General features: G+C 40.3%; 1 protein-coding gene across 3 annotated transcripts in view; it reads left to right on the top strand.

Moving 5' to 3' along the window:
* Positions 1–22,025, top strand: part of STAU2 (staufen double-stranded RNA binding protein 2) — a 131,273-nt gene that overhangs the window by 93,170 nt on the left and 16,078 nt on the right. For all 3 annotated transcript variants that reach the window (XM_080938584.1, XM_080938582.1, XM_080938583.1), the window contains 2 exons: positions 3,281–3,412; positions 6,710–6,770. In XM_080938584.1, coding sequence (XP_080794710.1) covers positions 3,281–3,412; positions 6,710–6,770 — 193 coding nt within the window. The remainder of the gene's footprint in view (positions 1–3,280; positions 3,413–6,709; positions 6,771–22,025) is intronic.

A 22,025-nucleotide genomic window follows, 5' to 3' on the forward strand; every position in this document is an offset into this window, starting at 1 on the left:
ATGAGAAGAATCTAATACCCAGGGTATACTTTATTATACTTGAACTTTAACAGTTTTCTGTGGTGGAAACTTTTTTCTTTTATTGTATATTTTTTTATTTACATTTCAAATGTTATTCCCTTTACCGGTTTCCTCTCTGGAATCCCCCATCCCATCCCCCCTTCCCCTGCTTCTATGAGGGTGCTCCCCCACCCACCCACCCACTCCCTCCAGCCTCCCCACCCTGTCATTTCCCTACACTGGGGCATCAAGCCTTCACAGGACCAAGGGCTGCTCCTCTCATTGATTCCCAACAAAGCCATCCTCTGCTACATATGGGGCTGGATCTATGGGTCCCTCCATGTGTACTTGAAAGAAACTTTTTATAGGCCAACCCAAGGATCTTAGCTTTCAAACAATGCAGATAATATCAACAACTGTCTAGTAAGTGTTGAAGTATATAAGAGATATCTCAACATCCAAACATGGAACCTTGAATTAATTAATTAATCACTCACATATCAGTTAAGTTTTGCACTCCTGTGAATATGTGATACCAGGCATTGGTAAGTAGTGGGACTATCATAAACATTTACTACAAAGTTGTTGCTCTCCTTTCTGTGAAGCTTCTATTAGAATTGCTAACTTATGATGCAGTAATAGTAAATCACTGCTGGGAACCCCAAGGTTGAAAGCTAGGAATTCTCCTGTGTCTGATGTTAGGACCAAGAGCACTGTGTTAGCCTTTTCACTAAGTAGAATATAGTAATTATATATATATATATATATATATATATATATATATATATATATATATATATAGTATAAGAATTCAAGGATCTATTTTGTTAATTTGAAAGGTTGAAATTACACAGTGATTTGTTCAAGACAAAAACCTGATTATCTGACTATCTATAGCATAGTAAAGAGCAGTTTGCTCAGACATTAATATTGTCATGTAAAGATTTTACTTGTAATCATATAGCGTCTGTGAGCTTTGTAGGGAGACGACCCCTGCACATTTTTGCCTTTTCTACTCAAGTGATCCTTTGAATGACCATTGTGTTTGTTAGCAAGGAATGAGCATCACTCTAGATTACAGTTCTAAGACTATTGAATTAACTGCTTACAGAAGAAAGGTTGTGTGAGTCAGGGGATTGGTGAGGAGGGAAAGTTGAGTCTAGGAAACACCTGTTAGGTAGGAGAGGCATCTTTAGAAACGACCAGAATCGGTCAGGTGGAAATCTGGCAGACACAGATAAACAGTTGGTGCCAGGATAGGAACAATGTGGCAGCCAAGTCCAAGGGCAGGAGCCTGGGTCGAAAGGGCACCGGGCGTGCGGAGACAATATGTGGGGATAGGGCAGTGGAGACTGGGAGTGATCCAGTGAGGGGCATGTGGCAGATGAAAGCAGGTAGACAGTCTTCAGTATCTGTGCAGCTCTGTGGTCTTTGGCTTCTGCTTACTTTGGTGAGCCTTTTGACACCCCCGCCTTCAGTCCCCCAAAGAAGTGGAGGAGGCTTTTGACCCAGCTGGTCTAATCTCTTCAGCCGTTGTTCCAGAACAGTGTGAGGGCTGGCGAATCTGGGGAACAAGCCAAGCCCTGGAAAAACAGCAGGTATTATTAGAAGGGCATAGCTGAGGGCGGGAGCACATCTTAGGGCTGTGCCGAGGTCATGGTCAGGCCTGAGTTCATACTGCAAGGGTCTGCCAGTGTGTCCACTTCCGCAGTACTGCTCAGTGCAGCCCACAGCAGCCCAGACCGGCCAGCAGGTGGACTTTCTCTCAGAACACTGCACAGACTTAACTGTATGCTGTGCTGCAGTTCTGAGGGAGCGTGCTTGTTCCATGTCTGCAGCAACTGTCACTTAGCTTATCCACCCAAATTCCTGGGAGTACATCCCTTTACCATGTCACCTGCATACCTAAATGTGTAAGTCTTTATTTTGTTGCCTTTGTGTTGTAGATCCTGTTTTTAAAAAGTGATTTATTTACTGAAGCTTAACAGTAGTAATGGAAATAGTAGCTTAAATAAAACGGAAAATAATAGTTAATTACACTCATCTGTGGATTCCAGGCAGGAATCTGTTTTCTGGAACAGGAACAGTAACGCCGGTTGGGGTTATTCAGTAACGCAGGGTCTCCCAGTCAGACCCACAGTTGACTACTATGGCTACTCATAGCCTGCTTGCTCTGGGAATACCTCTTGTGCTGTTTTTAAGGCTCAAATCTGAGCAAGTCACCACACTCTGTGTACACGCACTATGTAGGTTCTTTGGGATCCACAGATCCTCATCTGTGCCGCTAGTGCTCAACTGACCCTGAGCAGTATTTTAATGTCTTATAGATTTCTTCTTGACTTTCCACTTTTCAATTTAGTTTTTATAATTTTGTTTCTCATAGTACATGCCTCTCTAAAACACTCAGAAAATGCGTGTGTACAGGATGGTTCATATATATTTAAATCTGTGTGTGTGCTCGCACATGGGTGTACATTATGTTTAAATTGCTTACCAAAGGTTATGGGAAGTTTGCTGTTCACTAATCGCCTGTGACTAATTAAGCATTGTAGTTGACAAAGTGACATGGTTGTTGTTACTCCTGTACTCACGAGGAGTTTGGCATTTAGCGGGTTGTTAATAATGTTCAGCATCTTATGCAGGGGGTACCAGAAAGTTGAATTTCCTAAGTCCTCAGACTCACTTGGAAGTCCTTTTCTTCGCTACACTGTTATCCTCAGCCTAACATAATAATTCTCCTTAGGAAATATTTAATATGATGTTTTCTGTACTGGGTATTGAATCTAAGACCTTGTATTTGTTAGACAATTATGCTGTAGTGAGCAGTGTTCCCAGCTCTAATATAAACTCATGTAAACTTTGAACACTCGTCTAAATGATACCAATATGAAGCTCCACTTTCTCAGTTTATTACTGGAAATGAAGAGTACTAAATGTGGGAACAAACCCTGTGTTGATATAAACCTTATCTTTTTTATTTGTTTAAATAAGTAAGGTTTAAAAATCAAGATGTATAAAGTTTAAGAAATGAAACAAAAATGTATAAGGAGTTAAAAGTCCTGGAGGATGGACCCCTAAGGAGATGACCACAGACAGTCTGTGCCCCATGTGGTTCTGTGCGCATTTTCACTGTGTATATAAAATTTACATGAGTGAGATTTTTTTTCTTTCTGTTTTGTTTTGGACTAACCTTTATATTTTTTAGTTCTGGTCAGTGCTTTATAATGTAAAGGCTTCATGTTTGCTAATGTGCTATCATGAATTTGTTTAACCTCAATAGGTCAAGGTAGGCAGTGAAGTTGCGACTGGAACAGGACCCAATAAAAAGATAGCAAAAAAAAATGCTGCAGAAGCAATGCTGTTACAGCTTGGCTACAAAGCATCCACTGGCCTGCAGGATCCGCTGGACAAGGTGAGGTGGGCACTAGTGCACTAGTGCACTGCCGTCGGCCAGTCATCAACAGGACTGGCTTATTCTGATCTCATCTGCTATTAAAGTTAACTTGGAGTTTTGTTTTTATGAGTTTCCATATTAGATATTGCTGGTACAAAATACCATCTACTTATGGGAAAAATGAAGTGTCGGCATGTAATGATAATTTAAGGATTAGCAATACTAAAATATTTGTATGATGTTCATACCAGTACAGTATTGCTTAACTTACTATTTCACGAGTCACTTTGTCTGTATTTGTGCCCTTAAGAACAGGAACAAATTACTAGTCTTTGTTTCTGGAATACAGGTGGAAAAACTGGAAATAAAATTTTGGCTTAGCTCTTTAGAACAGTCATTATATTGGACAGGCTCTCTATAAACTAACTTTTTGTTTACTTTAAATTTAAAGGTAAACTAAGAGCGCGTTTACTTTTCTCCCAAGCCCATGTTCATGGTCCTCTGTTTCTTCTGCAGCACTTAATGATGTCATCAGCACTGCCCAGTGGGGAGAGGCCTAGATTTAGGGTTGGTAACATAGAGTGGCAAGAATTGAATTAAATTTTTATTACCATTTTCTTATCTATGCTTATGTAGAAATTATTTCTATTAAGCATTTTTGTTTACATAAAATTTACAATAAGACAGGTATAATATAAAAGTAACTTGCCTTTGAGCAGGCCTTTCTCACAGGACTCTTGTTTCAGAGGTGGTCTAAGGTTTTGCAGGGACACATTCTTTATGCTTAGAGGGAGAAACAAGGCATCTTCTGATGAACATTTAATTGTGCTTTGCTTAAGGGTCCTGTAATTTTTTTAATGTTTAAAAAAACTCATTTGTCTATGTGATAGAGATTTCAGTTCTGTTTGCTTGCTTGTTTGTTTATTAGCCTGACTAGTCAATGCCTTTTCTCCTTTAAAGAGTATTTGTAACACAAAACACATGTTTGCATTTTGGTAGATCTTGTTTTAATTTAACACATAATGTTGACTTAAAACTGACGAGGAACTTATAAAAATATGTCATAATAAGCCTATTTAGAGATATTTATTTTTAAATGAAAGAAATCTAAAGGAAACACAGTATTTTCCTTACGTGAGAAGTTTGCTTTTTGTTTGTTTGTTTCTTTCTTTTGCATACCTCTGTATGAGCAAGTATTCTCTGGAGAAACAGAACCAACAGGATGTGTGCACATGGACATTTTTTTTTTGTGCATGCATTTGTGCATTTGTAAAGTACGCAGACTTACGTTAAAGAATGGCCTCCATGCATATGGTGGCTTGGGCAGTCTGCAGTATGAGGGAAGGCCTAGCAGGCTGGAGACTCAAGAAGCAGTTCTAGTTCTAGTCCAGCGACAGTCTGCTAGAGAATTCCGTTCTCAGGGAAATTGATGTTGTTGTTGTTGTTGACAACATCATCAGTTGATTGCATGTTGTCCTCCATATTGTGAAGGGTAATATACTTTACCTAAAGCCCATCAATTTAAATGAACATATCACCCCAAATCTCCTCAGAAACGCCTCAATTAATGCTTTGCCAAATACTTGGACTCTGGCTCACACAACTTGACATATGAAATTAACTATCACACTCACACCCACTAAATGCCAGACACAAGTGGACTAAAACCTAGCCTTTACTCTCAAGGATCTCAGGCATTAAGTGTTGGGAGTGAGGTGTTCTGATCATATTACACACTCAGAGGGAAGTCGGTTATCACTGTTTTAATACAAAGTAAAGGGCTTAAAGAATTGTTCCTTTAAGGCCTAAGCTTAATCTAGTTATGTTCATAAAAAGTGTGGAGAATGGATTTGAGCTAAGAGGCTGACAGTAGAGAGGGCAGTCAGTAGGCAAGGAGAGTTGTTCAGATGCGTGTCTGAGCAAAGAAACCAGTGTTAGACATAAAGAGAGGATATTTTGTATGTGTATTTGGTAAGATTCATGACAGGTAATTTGTATTGTGGATACAGAAGGAAAGAACACCTGTACAAACAGGAGCCAGAGAATGACTTTGGCATCCAGGCAGTAGTCACATGGTGAAGAGAGGTTGGTGAGAAGTGCAGGGCCTGTGCAGGACCAGGTGCTGGTCCTTTGGTGACTCCGTCTTCTGCAGAGCAGCAGGTGCTGTTAGCCACCGAGCTGCTTCTCTAGCTCAGGCCATTCTTGTTTTGCACTCTGCTCCTCATCTTGCTCTCTCCTTCCTTCTTAGTTGTGCAGCTTACACATATTCATCACATCTATAGCGCTTTCCCGCTGGATCCTCATTCCTGTCTGTATAACTACCAGCAGTAACAGTGGTTAGAATACTTGCCCAGCTTGAATAAGGCCCTGGGTTCAGTGGTTCAGTACCTGGTACTTCATCTAATATAAGACGAAAACAATGGCAAAATTCAAAAAGAAAAAAGAAAACCTTTAAAGTATGGTTGCTTTCTATTTCTTGACTTAGGAAAACTGCCTGATGGTGCCTCAGGCTGCTTTGCTAGAAGGCAGCGTGTTAGCAACACCACATTAGGTTTTGTGAGTGTGAACGGGGTCATCTATACTCATACAAAACAATGAGCTCATTACCAAGTATATCTTGTAGTCAAAGATTTACATCAGTGATCTCTTGGCGGGTGGTGGGGGCAAATGTGAGAAGAGAAACGTGTGTCCTAAGGGGACAGGAGGGGACAGGAGTACTAATGGCAGCCCTGTGACTGCTTCCTGGGCGTGGTGAGCTTCACTTCTGTTAACTGTGTCAACCGAGTTTCACAAGTCTTAGTTTTTTGTTTCCATTTTCTCCTGTTAGTGTGTCATCCTAACATGTATATGAAAGAGACAAAAATTCTTTAATAATAATGATGGCTAACTATTTGCTACAATTATATTTTAGTGATACCTAACAAAAGGTTTTTCCAGAGTGGACACAGTAACATTTTTGTTCTTATTTTGATTTTAGGGTGGATGAGGACATTATTTTACTAGTTGAGTAAAAATTACTGATCATTTTCTTTGTAATACATATTATATATGGCCGTTTTTCTTGATGCCATACAAATGTACAAACTTATGCTTAAAAATGGGAAGAACTCAGGGTAGCAAGAGAGGTAGGATAGTCACTGTGGAATGAGGACAGTGCACTGCCCACACTGGTTACTGCAGCCTCACCTGGGGGAGAGACGAAGGAGATACACTCAAGAGTCATGGGAGAGAGTTTTGCTTTGGCTAAAGTGGTCAGTAGGCATTGTTTTAATACACCTGATTCTATAGATTGTAACAATTGGTTTAACTTTTCAGACAGGAGAAAACAAAGGATGGAGTGGTCCAAAGCCTGGGTTTCCTGAACCAACGAATAACAGTAAGTTCCTATTTTGTGTGTGATATGCAGTTGGTGTCATCACTGGTCATGACTGGTTCTATGTGGGCCATAGATGCAGTGCTAAACACTGTGGAGGGAAAACGGAGTAACAGTGTTTGCTGCTGAAACTGGTGAATAGCTGGAAAATTGAGACATAAACACTGAATCCTCAAGCCACTGCCGTATGAGTCCCATCAAACTACATGAGGATAATACTTTAGAAGTTGTCATTTTTTATTTAAATAACATTCTTATAAATAATAAAATGTAATTCTAAAAATATTATCTATCAGTCAGTTTTTTAATAGTTACAAATTCTTAGGTATAAAACAATTTTTATAAACTTTTTTCATTTTTGAGCCCAGACCTTTGTGCAGAGTAGACAGGTATTTTGTCACTGAGCTATAGCCCCAAACCTTATTCATACACTATTTATACATATACACATATTGGTATATACAATATATAACTACTTGTCATATTTATAATATTTATAGTATAAATACAAGCGGTTTGCATTGTAACACACATTTTTATATTTTGTTGATCACTTAGAATTTTTAAGGCTGTTAAGTTAGTATTAGATTGAAAATATGAAATTTCATGACTTTGTTCCTCCTGATAGTCTTGAGAACCAGCTTACTTAAAATGTATGACTCAAATATGTTTTCATTGAACATACATATATTTTCCCTTTTAAAAAGACATTTATTGGGGCTGGAGAGATGGCTCAGCAGTGAAGAGCACTGCCTGCTCTCCTAGAGGTTCTGAGTTTAATTCCCAGCAACCACATGGTGACTCACAACCATCTATAATGGAATCTGATGCCCTCTTCTGGTGTGTCTGGAGACAACTACAGTGTACTTATATAAATAAATAAATATTTTTTAAAAAAGACATTTATTTTCATTTTGTGTGTATGGGGTTTTGCATGTACCATGTGCATTTTTGCTGCTAACAGAGGCAAGATGAGTATATTGGCTCCTTGGTGCTGGAGCTGTAGACAGTTGTGAGCTACCAGATGTGTGGTAAGAGTCAAGCCATGGTCCTCTGGAAGAGCAGCTAGTGCTCCTAACCACTGAGCCATTTCTCTAGCCCCTAGACATTTTTCTTCAACATCACATGATGAAAACACTGCTCAGTGGGAGAGTGCTTCCTTAACATGCACCGTGTCCTAGGCTTGATTGCTCACATCTCAGAAACCAAACATCCCTCCTTTTCAGTGTAAGTCAGTGAACCGAAGCATTGCACAGTCTCATGTCCTTTCTACCCTCAGTCATTCAAACACTGACACGTTGTCTAATGAAGGGTTAGTCTTCAACACTGGCAGTTCTCCATTTGATGTAAGGACATGGAAACCAGAAACAGTTCTTTTGAAACCATGCTCATAGAATTGAATCTTGACCATCAGGAAAAAAAAAAACAACCTCTTTCAGATAGTATTGTAGGAGATGATAGCATACCTTCCTTCCTTTTCTAGGAACGATTAAAATTAATGTGCAGATAGATCTTCGGACTATATATACATGAGGTCATACACAGACTGAGCATGCAGTCTGGGAGAAGTGGGAGCAGGTCAGGATTCTAGGATTTTCTGCTTTATTCCTTTGGTGTTTGAACATACTTGCTTATAATCATTTGGTCAGAGGCTGTATGAAACACTAAATTGATTGTAGTTTTATGTAAAGCACTCAGCATGTAGCATCTATTAGTAAGCTTGTAATGAGTGTTTATTTCTATACCTTTTCCCTTTCCTGCAAAAATGATATAATGCTGTTTACATTGACTGGAAACTCCAATAATGTACTTTTTATCAAATTTCTTTTTTTGCATGCACCTTCTGGCCAAAGAATATATGGGTTACTTTTTATAGTTACATTTGTCACTGGTTAGTTTTCTAAAGAATGTGAACATAATTTATTTGAATATGGAAGACATACAGTTACTAATCTGACATCTTAAATATGAGAACACACTGTAAATGACCTGTGAGCTTCATTCACTCATTTATTTGATATTTTGGCCCCTAGAATTATATGTTTGTTGGGTTTATTTTATTTATTTTTCTAAAGGTTAGTTATATTTTAATTTATGTGCATGTGTGCATTGCTGTGAGAAAATGCCATTCATGTTCAGGGGTGCCTTGGAAAGCCAGACTAGGACATCAGATTTCTTGGGATGAGTTACCAGTGAGCTGACTGATGTGGGTACAGGGCACCCAACTTGAATCATCAGTAAGAACAGCAGGTGTTATTAGCTACTGAGCCATTGCTCCAGTCCCTGACTGATTTGTTTTTAATTTGCTGAGGGTTATTGTACATTCTTTGCAAATATAGAAAGAATTACCACAAGAGGACAATGTGTTTTAGTGGTCAGAAATATATAAGGATGCATATTGGTTTTGTTTTACACATAAAACTAAAAAATGATAAAAGTATTTGAAGACTCCTAAAGCTAAACTATTGAATATTTGGGATCTTCTTTGGTTATTAACAGTTAAAACCAAGCTTTGATAATGAGCGTTTCTTGCCCCTTACCAGCTGTGAGAGGTCAGGAGGCAGACCTGTAACACTGATAGCTCAGACTAAGTCACTGGTGACTGAAGGCAACCCAGCCTGGGACATGGTTGGCACCTCTGATTGTCCTAGAGCCAGGTGACAGCCACTTAAATATATCAGGACAAAGGTAGTCTCTGTTCACAAATTGATTACCCAGGTAAGAAATAAATTTTCTTGAAAATTAATTTTAGTTTTTAAGGTAATGTTTTGGTTAACAACTTAAGTTCTTTCTCTAAGTGATTTTTACCCATGTTAGCATTCTTCAGGAACAGGTGAAAACCAGGATCTCTGGATGGTCATGAGAAGACAGGCTGCTAGGCAGGGCTGACTGTCTCCTGACATATGCCGTCCAGCCTTACACGTGCTGTGTTTGGAAAGTGTAGTGCACTCTGCTATGTAAAGCTGGAATCCTGACTATGTAACAGTGATTAGCAGCACTGAAGAGCTTCTAAAGGAGTGTCGCTGTGTGAAAACGCTACACGGCTCTCTTCATTATTTTCTTTCCCAAACTCTTCATTACTTCAGTTCCTAGTGAATCATTATTTGGAAAAATAATACAAAATTAACTGGGAACCAAATGTACTAGAATTAATAGAGTGCAGTACTGGAAAGGGGACATTTTAATCTGGCACACTAGCACTTAACTATAAGTAGACAAAAATGTTAATGTACATGTGCATTTAATTTTTGGGTGGAAGTTTTTTTTAAGATTACAGTCATAAGAAACTGCTAATAATTACAACTAAGAAATAGTTTAAATGATTTTACAAGTGATTGTGATTACATAGCCTGGTTCCTCAATTTATTTTCTTGGCTTGATTGCCTGCAGCTTTAAAACATGGAGCTAATTTTTGTATGTTGCTTGCTTTCTTTACTTACTAAACTTTATCAGAAGGTAGGCTCTTGTAAGTGTGTTTTTACCTTTTGAATCACTGTCAGAATTATGTTGAAGAACAGGAACACATTACTCTGAAATGTGAAATTTGTGTTAAATTTAGCATAGGGCAATTTTATGCTTGGCAGACACACAAAAAGCTGGTTTTACAGTCAAATGACTCATTTTAAAGATCTACTGATGGCTCATAGAAAGCTTTGTAAAATATTTAGATATAGTTGAGTTGATAATATCGTTTCTGTACTCACATCCATGTTTCTTGTTAATACAGAGTTTTACTTACAAACATGTTCATTGTTTCTTAAAGGTGAAGTCTGGCTTAATTCAAAATTCCACTCAGCTCATAGGTATCCTCTGGGACGTGCCAAATCCACCCAACTGAAAGATTATTTTGAGGGATTTTATTACATTTTTGTTCAACCTTTTAGTTTCCTGTGAAGTTTCTGGGTCTTCTTAGCTTGTCAGAGATGACCCAGGATGGTGCATCGGTACAGGGTCACGTTCTGACTGGCCTTTCACTGATTTAAGGAGTTACCAACTTTTTTAAAAGATTAATTTCATCATATGCATGATGCATTAAATCCAGTACAGCATGAAGCCAACAGGTCACACCATCCTGGTGTGTCCATGCTGGACAGACTGCCAGCCTCTCTTGCGATGTGTGCTGTATTTAGCACCTCTGCTTTTCTCTTTCTTTTTCATAGTCTTTGTTTTAGTATTTAGTGTAGCACTTTGCACTTCCTTTCTAGCTTTATTACTTTTTCTTTCTTTACTGAGTCTGATTAGGGCTTCTAGTACTATTTTTAAGGTTTATTGTTTGATGTTTCATACATGATGTATTAATGTATTTTGATCAAATCTTCCCTCATTTCCTTCCTTCAAATTCCTTCCCACTTCCCATGTCATAGTTCGGGATTTCCTTTGCTATAATAAAACACTCACAAAAGCCCACTGGGGGATGAAAGGGTTTACTTACCGTGCGGATTATAGTTCGTCATTGAAGGAAGCCAGGACAGGAGCTTGAGGTAGGAACCGAAGCAGACGCAGTGGAGGGACACTTACTGGGTAGCCTTCCTGTGTCCACTCAGTCAATTTCTGTATGGAATCCAGAGCCTCCTCCCCACGGCAGTTATAATCAGATCAAGGCAAAACTAAAATTTAACAGTGTAAAAAGCCCAGTATTTAAAGTCTGATCATCAGTCATGGTCTTCTGGGCTCCAGAGAACTTGGGTAGCTCCACCTCTCTAGTTCTGGCACACTCAACTTATCTCATAGGCTTAAATTAGCTCTATTCTATAGCTGCTGATGTTTTTGACATTCCTTCCAAAGTCCTGGCATCTCCATCATTCTGGGGTCTCCACCCATGCCTTCTGGGCTTGCACAGTGCCAAGCCTCAGCTGTTCTACATGGTCCTTTCATGCTTCAAACCCAGTACCATCTGGGAGACTCTTACACATTACCAAGTTCTGCTTCTAATTTGAGATGCACCCTTGGTCCTCTGCTGGAACACAGCTTGTGTGTCCTGATGTCCCTAAGGAAGTAATTGACAGATTTTTTTCCCTCAGTAATGTTGGTCTCTTGTTAATCACAGCTGATTAACCCCAACGCACAGATTCTTAAATCAGATATAATGTGAGTGGCTCTGACCGGTGAGTCTTTGCTTCCCTCTGAAACTTTATAAACCAGGCCTCCATCATCTGTATTCTCTCAACACTTTTATCTTTCAAGCCCATACCGAGCTACCCATTCACTTTTGAGCACTCAAATGGCCTTTTGGTCCCAAAGTTCCAAACACTTGCACATTCTCCTCACCAACGTTGGCAGATTCATCTCAGAAGCAGTTAGGTTTCTTTTGCTGTCATAAATCATTGTGACGAAACCTGATTTTAAAAGGCTCACCATCCTGATTACAGTCCATCCCTGAGGGAGGTCAAAGCAGGAACTTGAAGTGGGTTCTTTGGAAGTCAGTTGCATTGGATGGTTGGTGTTTTGCTGAGGCAAACACGTGAAAGAATGATTTCCTGAAGCAGACAGAGGTGAAAGGATGTTTTGCTACACTCAAAAGGACACAAGATGAAGGATTCTTTGCTAACTACACGCATGTATTGCTCCACCTTACACTGCATAATTGCCCTCCATTTGTCAGGACTCCATAGAGAGAAACACACCAACAAATTTCTGGTAGTGTGCTTCAGTTTCCTGCCGCTTCCAAGGACCCGTGCTGATTGGCAGAGTGAGGTCAGCTGATACAGCCGCACGAGCTGAGGCAAGACTTATGGACTCGATGGGCAATGATGAAGGCTGAGCTTGGCTTGCTTATAGAGTTAACTGTACACGGCTGTTGCTCTTGCGTCTTCACTGATCTTCACTTCACTGAGAGACACAGCAGAGAACTTTTCCTGGCATTTCCTGCTAGGTTTTGCCACCACGGCTGCTAACCAGACTCTACCACACTGAACTACGGTCGTGTCTGTGGAGTGTTTGTGAGTGGATTGAGCTGCTGCCATTTACTCCTGTGAACTGAATGTGAGATGGATGAGATGGTGTGATGGCCTACAAATAAAGCACAAGTACCACATACCTGCAGGCCATGAATAAACAGGAGAACAAAATGCCAACTATGAACATTGTACCCAGTAAGTAGAACAAAGGTGTGATGACGATGAAACAAAGTCAGAGAGAACTCATCCCTGCCGGGTCAGCCCTGCACTGAGTGCTCAAGGAAGTCCTATACTGGGAACCAAGGAGTGTTCTCCTCATGTGCAGATGTAACTCAGCAGCAGATCATGGATAGAAAGGAGAAGGGAACCAAAGATGCAGACTTCACACCACAAAGATGAGCCTGAGGAACAGAGGATGGACGTCACCATCAGAGAAACTAAGAGAATAATATGAGTGTGTCTGTCCCTACCAGTGATCATATTTAACATACACAAAAAGAAAGACTAGCATTAAAATCTTAGACTATCCCAAAATATTGAAGCAGGGGAGACATTCTTCCAAACTAGTTCCATGAGGATAGCTAGCGTTATCTTAATAACAAACTAAAGAACACCACAAACAAAAACAAGACACCAGTATCCCAACATATATGTAGAAATTATCAACATATTGGTTGATTGAATTCAAGAGCACAGGAAAAAGTAGATAAGCCCTGACCAAGTAGGATCCATCCAAAGATGGAAGAGTGGTTTAATATAAGCAAATAAATAAGTATCTTAATATTGTGACTAAAAGTTGTACAATCATCTTATTAAAACCAGAAAATATAATAAAATGAATATTATGATACAAACTTTGAAAAATTGAGCACAGAAGGAATATTTCAACACAAGAAGGGCTAACTGGCTCATCCACAGCCCGAGTCATACTAAATATGGAGATGTAAATCATTTCCAGAAGAGTATTAGGAAGACAAGGGTCTCTATCTTCACCACTGTTTCTCAATGAAGTATTGGAAGTCTTATCCAGAGCACAATCATGACAGACATACAGGCCTCTAAAGTGGGGCACTTGTCGTTTGCATACAAATAGGACAACACCAGGAGTCCTGAGTTTGAAAGAGAATGTGCAGCATCTCATCATGTAAACAGGGAAACTGAGGCTTGGTAACTTTATGTTTCCAGAGATAGTAATAATGACTTGAAATAAATAATGTCTTTTCATCTCAAAGTCTTTGCATTTGCTACCAGACGATGTATTTATTTCTAGATATCCTACACACTGATAATGGGGGGAATAAACAGAAAAGTTTTTAAAATTCCACTGAAGTTAGGTATTCATGTTTTGAAAGAATGTTTTATATATCATGTACCAGAATCTTTCTTAAACCACTTAGGATGTTTTATAACATGGAAAATGTCCAAACTATTGTTGCAAATAGCTCATTTATATTTGGGTGGATCGTGTAGAAACACTAACTGGCTGAGAAACTATGTGAAGTGTTTGTTTAACTATTATTACATCAGTTCGACAGATATCTGCATTACTTGATTTTTCTAAGATTAAAAAAAAAAATCAGTAATAGTCCCTTTTCAAAAACATTCGCTGGCTTTTAGGGGAACACTATTCAACTCCATTTTTTATTCTAAGCTTTCTGGGTGGTGTTAAAATGATTCATGGGCTTTTAGAGCTGAAAGACATTCAGGTTTCACTAGCCTAGTTCATTTTGCAGATGAAAACATGAGTTTAAAGAGAGCTTATGCTGCCCTAACTCAGGCCCAGATTATTGGCCCCAGTCTAGCACATACACCTCCAATGCTGTCTTTGCTTAGACTTTGTCAATTTGTGCTATCACTGATTCCAGACTTCTTAGCCATTTAAAAAGTTCAACTCTGGTTTTTATTGTAAAATACATGAGGATCTACCATTTTGATGATTTTTTTAAATTGACATTATTGGTGAACGTAATTGTACTGCCATCCAACAGATTCTTAGAAGCTTTCACTCTGTGACTGGGACTCCTAACCACTGAACAGCACTGCTCTGTGTTTCTATAAGTTCATGTGATTTAGGTAACTCTTACAGTGGCAGCAAGCAGTATTTATGCTTCTGTGACAGGCTTGTTTACTTAATATAATGTCCTCATCCATAACATGTGACAGTGTATCCTTAGAACAGTGGCTGGATGGTATTCTGTTGGTACACATTCCACTGTCTTTATTCTTTTGTCTCCCAAGGGGCATTCACATTGTTTCTGTTTCCTGACTGTTAGAGATGAGACAGTCCAGCAGGAGAAAAAGGGTCCCACAAGTAGGCAAAAGAGTCAGAGACAGGCCCCACTTCCACCACCAGGATTCCCACAAGAACACAAAGCTACTCAGTAATAGCATATATGCAGGAACCCAGGTCAGACCCCTGCAGGCTCTGTGATCCTTTGACTGTGTTCTCACGTTCTCACGGTGTTCCTCTGATCCTTCCTCCCCCAATCTGCACGACTCCCCAAACTTTCACCTAATGTTTGGCTGTGAGAGTCTGCATGTGCCCCCATCAACTACTGGATGAAGTCCCTCTGGTCTCTTTGAAAATTCTCCAAGTTTTCAGTTCCAGAACACTTTAAAGGCAGGACAAACTGTAAGCTGAAGGTTTTGTGTCTAGGTTGGTGTCCCAATCCCTCCACATGAGGCCTTGAATGATTACAGATGATGACTGGTTCAGGGTCCCCTTCCCCCATTACCAGGAGTTTTGCTAAGGCTGCTCTCATAAATTTCATTGACTTTCCATTGCACTGGGTTTCCATCTTACCCCCGAAATGCCTCCAATAATTTTTCTCCTTCCCCACCTGATCCCTCCTGTTCCCAACCACACCTGTCCCTAGTCCACCCATGAAATCTATTCTATTTCTCCTTCCCAGGGAGATCCTTGAGGTGATGGACTTGTAGCTTTTTATGCAGTGTTTCTTTGATGTACTAGGAGGTGTGCTCTTTTCTGAGGGGAGGGGGAGAGGGGAGGCATGAGGAAAGACTAAGGGAAGGGAAGAGGGGAAGGAGGGGAAATTGCAGTCAAGATTTGATGTATGAAAAAAAAAAAAACAAAAGAAAGAATTTCAGATGAGCATAGCACCATACCTACCTCTCTTCTAGATTTTATTTTCAATGGGCAAATAGTCAAGAGTGGAGTTATAAATATATTTTTCATCTTTTTGAGAAACCTTCGTAATGTGTTTCACAGATACTATATCTTTGCATTGCCACCAATCGTGCACATTGTTGAACTGATTGCACATGTTTGCCAACAGTTGGTACTTCTGGTATCATTGGTATTGCTGGGTTAGGGTATTTGTTGTTTAGCCATTTGGCTTTTGTAATAGCTGTCTCTACACGCCTGTCATGGTTTCAGGTCACACTTTGCTAATGATTATAGATGATCATCTCCTCATTCATCTTCTGCATATTTTATGTGCAGATATGTCTATTTAAGTCTGTTGTTTAGTTTTTAATTTTCTTTTTTGTTTGTTTTGATAGTAACTTGTAGGAATTCTCTTTCTTAATATTTTGTTTTGTGTGTATGGGTATTTTACCTGCATATATGTCTGTGCACCTCATGAGTGCAGTATCCATTCATGAACAGAAAAGGGCATCAGAGCTCATGGACCTGGAGATACAAACCGTTGTTAGCTATCATGTGGGTGCTGGGAACTGAACCCAGGCCCTCCAGAAGAACAAGAAGCTCTTTCCACAGAGCCCATCATCCCTCCCATTCCCTTGATAGAGAGTGATGATATATCAGAGTCTTGGTTTGCAAATATTTTCTCTCAATTTTTGCCACTTCATTTTTATTCTATTGTTTTTTTTTTCCTTTAGTGTATAGAAAGAACAATTTATGGATTTGGCAAAATAAAGTGAAGGTGCTTAGTGCCAAGGCTGGTGACCTGAATTTAATCCCCAGAACATACTTGTTAGAAGAGAATAGTCTTACAAGACTTATACAAGTGGTCCTCTGACCTCTAAACACACACATGCACACACAGTAAATGAATGGAACATAATATATTTAGAAGTTACCTATCCTGCCATACTGTATACTTTTAGCTTCACCCTTAATGAATCATTGCCAAGATCACTGTCATGAAATTTTACCACTGTATTTCTTCTATGAGTTTTATAGTCTCTAGAGTTATAATTAAGTTTTTAATGTATTTAAGTTGTTTTTTTGAATGTGGTGGAGTGCTTACCCATGTTACTGACCATGTGCTTCCATTCGGATCAGTTTCTGAAGGTTTCTTTACCTGAGCTATGGCTCCTTGTTTTTTCATTTGTTCCTTAATCTGTGTTGGAGCTGTGTATTCGAAGAATTGGCCACCCTCACAGTGTCTATGGACTGACTTTGTACAGAGAGACAGTGATGGGTGAGCGGGTGGCTGCCCACTCATTGGAACTTTGACTCACCAGCTCTTTCTTTGCACATGTCTGTTGCTTTGTAGACTCTCTGGCTCTACCACAGATGGCAACATTGCCTTCTCTATCCTCCATAGCTAAGCAGACAATCAAAGTCCATTTACTCCATCACTTTCCAACTTAGCACTCAGTGCCAGGCCCTGGAGCAGCTGCGAGATTCCAGTTGTAGACCATGCTGAGCTGTGTCAGGGAAACTGCCTCCTTCTCTCCTGCACCCAGAGTCCAGGTTATGCCAGGTTTGCCTACACTCTGAGTAAGATTTAAAAGCAAAAGCAAAAACAAAACAAAACAAAAACAAATACTCAACTAGTTACTTACTCAGCTCTTTAAACATTTATAATGTTGGAAGCATACTCCACCATTTACCCAAGAGAATTGTTTGTGATCTGCAGTGTCCCTTTCTAGAACTGTGACAACACTGGGGGTAAAGAGGAGTTGCCTTTCTACTCACTTCAGTGTTAGCCCTTGGTTTTGTGACTCGTTGGTGTACCGCAGGAACCCTGGAGTTCTCATACTGGAGTTGTAATCTATATATCATGTCTATCTGTGTGTGTGTGTGTGTGTGTGTGATGTATATGTATGTGTGATGTATATGTGTGTGTGTATATATGTATATATATATGATATATACAGACTATTAAAGTGCAGATCTATATGCAGTGTAACCTCTTGCTTGTGTGTGCTAGATACCTGGGAGTACAGTCACCAGATTGTGTGGTAATTGCATGTTTAATTTCATAGAAACTGTCAGTCTGTTTTCTAGAGAACCATTTTTCATGCTTACCAGTATATGAGGAGCCCAGTTTCTGTGTATGTTCCCCAGCGTTTGTATTAGTTTAACCATTATGTTCCCATATTCTGCACCCATTTCGGAAGCTATACAGTGGCATCTCAGTGTGCTTTTAGGCTTATGTTTTTCTAATAACTAATGATGTTGACATATGATGACAAGAATAAGAATCTTCCCATTGCTTATTTGCCAGCCATACATCCTCTTTGGTAAAACGGATCCATTGCTCATTTTTAAACTGGATTCCCGGTCCAAGGTATTGGGGTTCCTCATGTACCACTGATACAAACTGTTTGGCTGGATACATGGTTTGCAAATATTATCTCCTGATATACAATTTATATTTTCATTTTCTTTTTGTGTACCCTGTGGAGCTGTGGCCTGTGAAAGGTACCCTGATTCCTGGTCAAGATAAGTTGAAGCCCCAGGGACCCTAAGGGATGGTAGGAAGCTTCCTAGTCTCCCAGGAGATCTGGCCCCTCTCACGCAGCTACAGCCCCTCACCCCCACAGCCCCTTGTAGAGAGGTTTGAGTTGTATAGGTCATGCCCAAGTTTCTCTCCCACAGGTAGGGTAGGCTCAAGACAGAAGCAGGACCACACCCCCAAATATGTAGATAAGACATTCCCAAGCTGTCAGGCCAAGCCAATCAGAAGTACCTATTGCCAGACTCTGAACTGTCCCCAAATTGTGTATAAGAAGCCTATCTAGAAATATAAAAGATGTGCAGGAATTATTTCATCATCTGAGAGCTTCTGTCATAAGAGCTTTAATACTGCCGCTTGGGAAGAGATCGGCTCTCTTGAAGTTGCTGCCGCCAGAAGCTCCCCTGTACCCCCTTTCCTCCCTCCCCCATTGGAGTCTCCCCCTGGCTCAGCCCAGCCTGACACCCTGTGGCAGCTGCAGAGGTGGCCCCCCTCCCTCTCCCTTTCGCCTGAACTCAGGAACCCAGCAGCAGAGGCTGCAGAAGCCACTCCTCCTCCCTGCTGGATTTTTCTCCCATTTGCCTGAACCCAAGCACCTACTGGAACCAGAGATCTCTGTGTGAGGCCTCCAGAATACAGCCCCACAGCACCCCACCCCACCCCCCACAATCCAGAACAAAACTACTTGTAAAAAGTTGTAGCTTTTATTCTTATGGATGTTTTGTAGTAGTAAACTTCCTAGCCCTAGGTCTAAAGAGTCTTATGGCTTAGCTGCTAATTTTACATTTAACCTGGAGGTCCATTTTGAGATAACTTTTACTTAAAAATGAGAGGCTTAGATTGAGACCCCTTGCCCCCACCTTTGTCTGTGTGTTTCCTATGCTGACATTGGTTTGCACTTCGTGGCTTTAGTCTGGGTTCTCTGTTGCTGACTTGTGTTGATCACCTTGCTAATACCAGTTTTGGGCAGTGTGGTGGCATGCTGTCTTTCACTGGGGTCACGTTCCCTTCCACTCGGTTCTTTTTACATTTGTTTAAGGCACACTTCCTTTGCTTTTCCAAATAAGTGTTAAAATTATCTCTTTATTTTCTTCTGTCTACAAATAAATGCTGCAAAGAATTATCTATGCATTTTGTTAAACCTATACACAAATTTGGGGCGTAGCAGTGTCTGGTTTGTTGGCTGTTTCTCGTCTTCAGCCAGCATTTGATGCAGTTTTATGTTTCTTTGCATGTTCCAAACTGTGATGTTGAAAACTGGATATTTTAGGTAATGTAAGCTGTCAGGACCAATCCCTCTCCTTTTTTCCTCCCTGCCCCTGGACTCATCTTTGTTGCTGTTTGTTTGCCCACTTAATTAATGGCTTGGCTGGACTGATTTCTGTGAAGCTTGTTTCTGTTACAGCATGAAGCTGGGAACGTTGTTTCTCAGAGGGTGCATTCCTGAGTGTGTGCGTGGTCACCTGGGATGATGGGATTTATTAGTGCTCTTTAGCTGTGTCTTTTTTTTTTTTTTTCTGTTGGACTTTTTTTTGCCTCTGCTAGTGTCTAACACAGCTATTCAGCTCTGTAAGTTGCTAGTGAAGTAGAGGTGTGTGTATGTATGTGTGTGTATGTGTGTGTGTGTGTGTGTGTGTGTGTGTGTGTGTGTGGTGTTAAATTTTTCTTGATATGATCTAGTTAAATTTGAAATCATTTATGATAGTTTTTGAGGCCAATATTTAAGGTTTGTTCTTACCCAAAGGAACTCTTTTTTTAAAAATAATTTTTCAACAATATATTTTGCTCTTATTTTCTCCTCTTCCAATTCCTTCCAAATCTTCCTCACTGCCTTACCCAACCCAACTAAATGCTTTTTCTTTCTCCCCACCTCCCAAAAAATCAGAAAGCACAAGAATCACCCATACAACCTCCCCACAAAAATAGAACCCAAAATATACAAGCAAGAGACTAATAAGCCCCCCCCCCAAAAGACTAAACAGCAAAATGAGACAAAAGATCTACAAAAATACCATTGAGTTCATTTTATGTTGGCCCTACTCCTGGGTATGGGGCCTGCTGTGAGAAGTGTGGTTAGTATATGGGAAAGATTCCCCTGGAGAAAGTTAGTAGGTATCAATCACAAATGGTTTGGTGATTAGGAGTAGGAGATTGAGACCACTTCTTCTTATCCCCCATCTATGCTAGGACCCCATCTAGCTTAATCCTGTGAAGGTCTTATGTGGGTTGCCAGAGTCCCTGTTAGCTCTGTCCTATAACAGTCCTGTTGTTCTTGAGGATGCTGTTTCTTGGAGTACTCCATAATCTCTGGCTCTTAGAAATTCTCTGTCTCCTCTTCTGCATTGCTCCCTCAGCCTTGACAGGAGGGTTAGATGAAGGCATTCAGGACTGAGGTCTCCAAAGTGTCTCACCCTCTGCACATTGTTCAGCTGTGGGCCCCTGTCTCAAAGGGACCCTTCTTGAGTCTGTCTTTTTATGGTTCTTTCTGACAGGCTAGGTCAGAAACCCCACACTTCCATGAACTGCTTATAGTCAAAGTTGTCAGTGTTTTGAATAAAGTCACTTTGTGTTGGAGAGCTTCGGTATGCTCTCTTAAGGACTGTCTGTCTCTTTGGGCACATCTATGAAGCCACTGCCCCATGATGGAAGTCTGATATTATGGCCTACTTCTCTTAGGATAACAATTCTGTTTGTGATCAAGTTACCAGGTATCGAAGGTAGTTTCTGATACTCTTTGTTTTTATTTTCTGATGGGAGACTTTCCTGTATGAGGAAGAAAGGGTTGGTGCTTAAGTATTCTCAGCCCAATCTTCCTGTGTAGACTACTATTTTATGGGTTACAGCTGTGTGGAAGGAATCTTCCAACATCTTGGCTTCATATATCAGGAATTTGGCTTCTACATCTTGGACAAATGAGAAGTTCTGGTAGTCGTCTGCTTCTGCTAGAGGGCATTGTTATGTGTCTTTGTGGGAGGCTGAAGAACTGCATCAGCTAAGCCATCTTCGCCTCTGGGAAAGGAGAGCACTTTGTGGCTTGGAGGTCAAAAGAAGAGAGATACTGGCAAAGCTTTAGAAGGGCTGTAAGTGTGACTCTTCTGGTGTTCCCATCCTGGAATTGGCATGTCTGTAACAGAGTGTACAGGAGATATACCACAGACACCACAGTATATAGGAAATGAATCCTATCCAACTTCCAGAGTTGCCTATTACTGGGGCTTTATTAAGTTGGATGAGTGAATTGAGTCTCACAGGCTGTGAAATTGATAGTGGCGTTTAGAGTTGAGGCTAACCTTGTAGTTCAAAATCCCAACTTCCCAATTGTGTACCTGGTCTTTCTGACATGGTGTCCAGGACCCCCCAACTGTCCCCACTAGCTAGCATAAACTCTGTGTGTGCCATTATACCCACCACGAGTAACACACACTTTTCCTGTGTGACATTTGAGGGGCTTTAGAAGTTGCTTCCCAGGAGCTAAGAGCAAAGACCATCTATGTTACTCATTTCAGAGGGAAAGTGCTTTTGTTTGTCAGACTCCCTTAGTCTCCAGACTGTTAGGTGCACTCGTGTGGCTGTGTGGAAAGAATGGACCTGTGCATCTTCTTCATTCATCATTCGGAAGTAGATTCTCCGCCTTTGCTTTAGTCAATGCTTGCATGGTTTATCTATTTCCCACATTCTGTTATTCTTAACTT

This window comes from Micromys minutus (assembly GCF_963924665.1).
Source record: "Micromys minutus genome assembly, chromosome: 26".
NCBI lineage: Eukaryota > Metazoa > Chordata > Mammalia > Rodentia > Muridae > Micromys > Micromys minutus.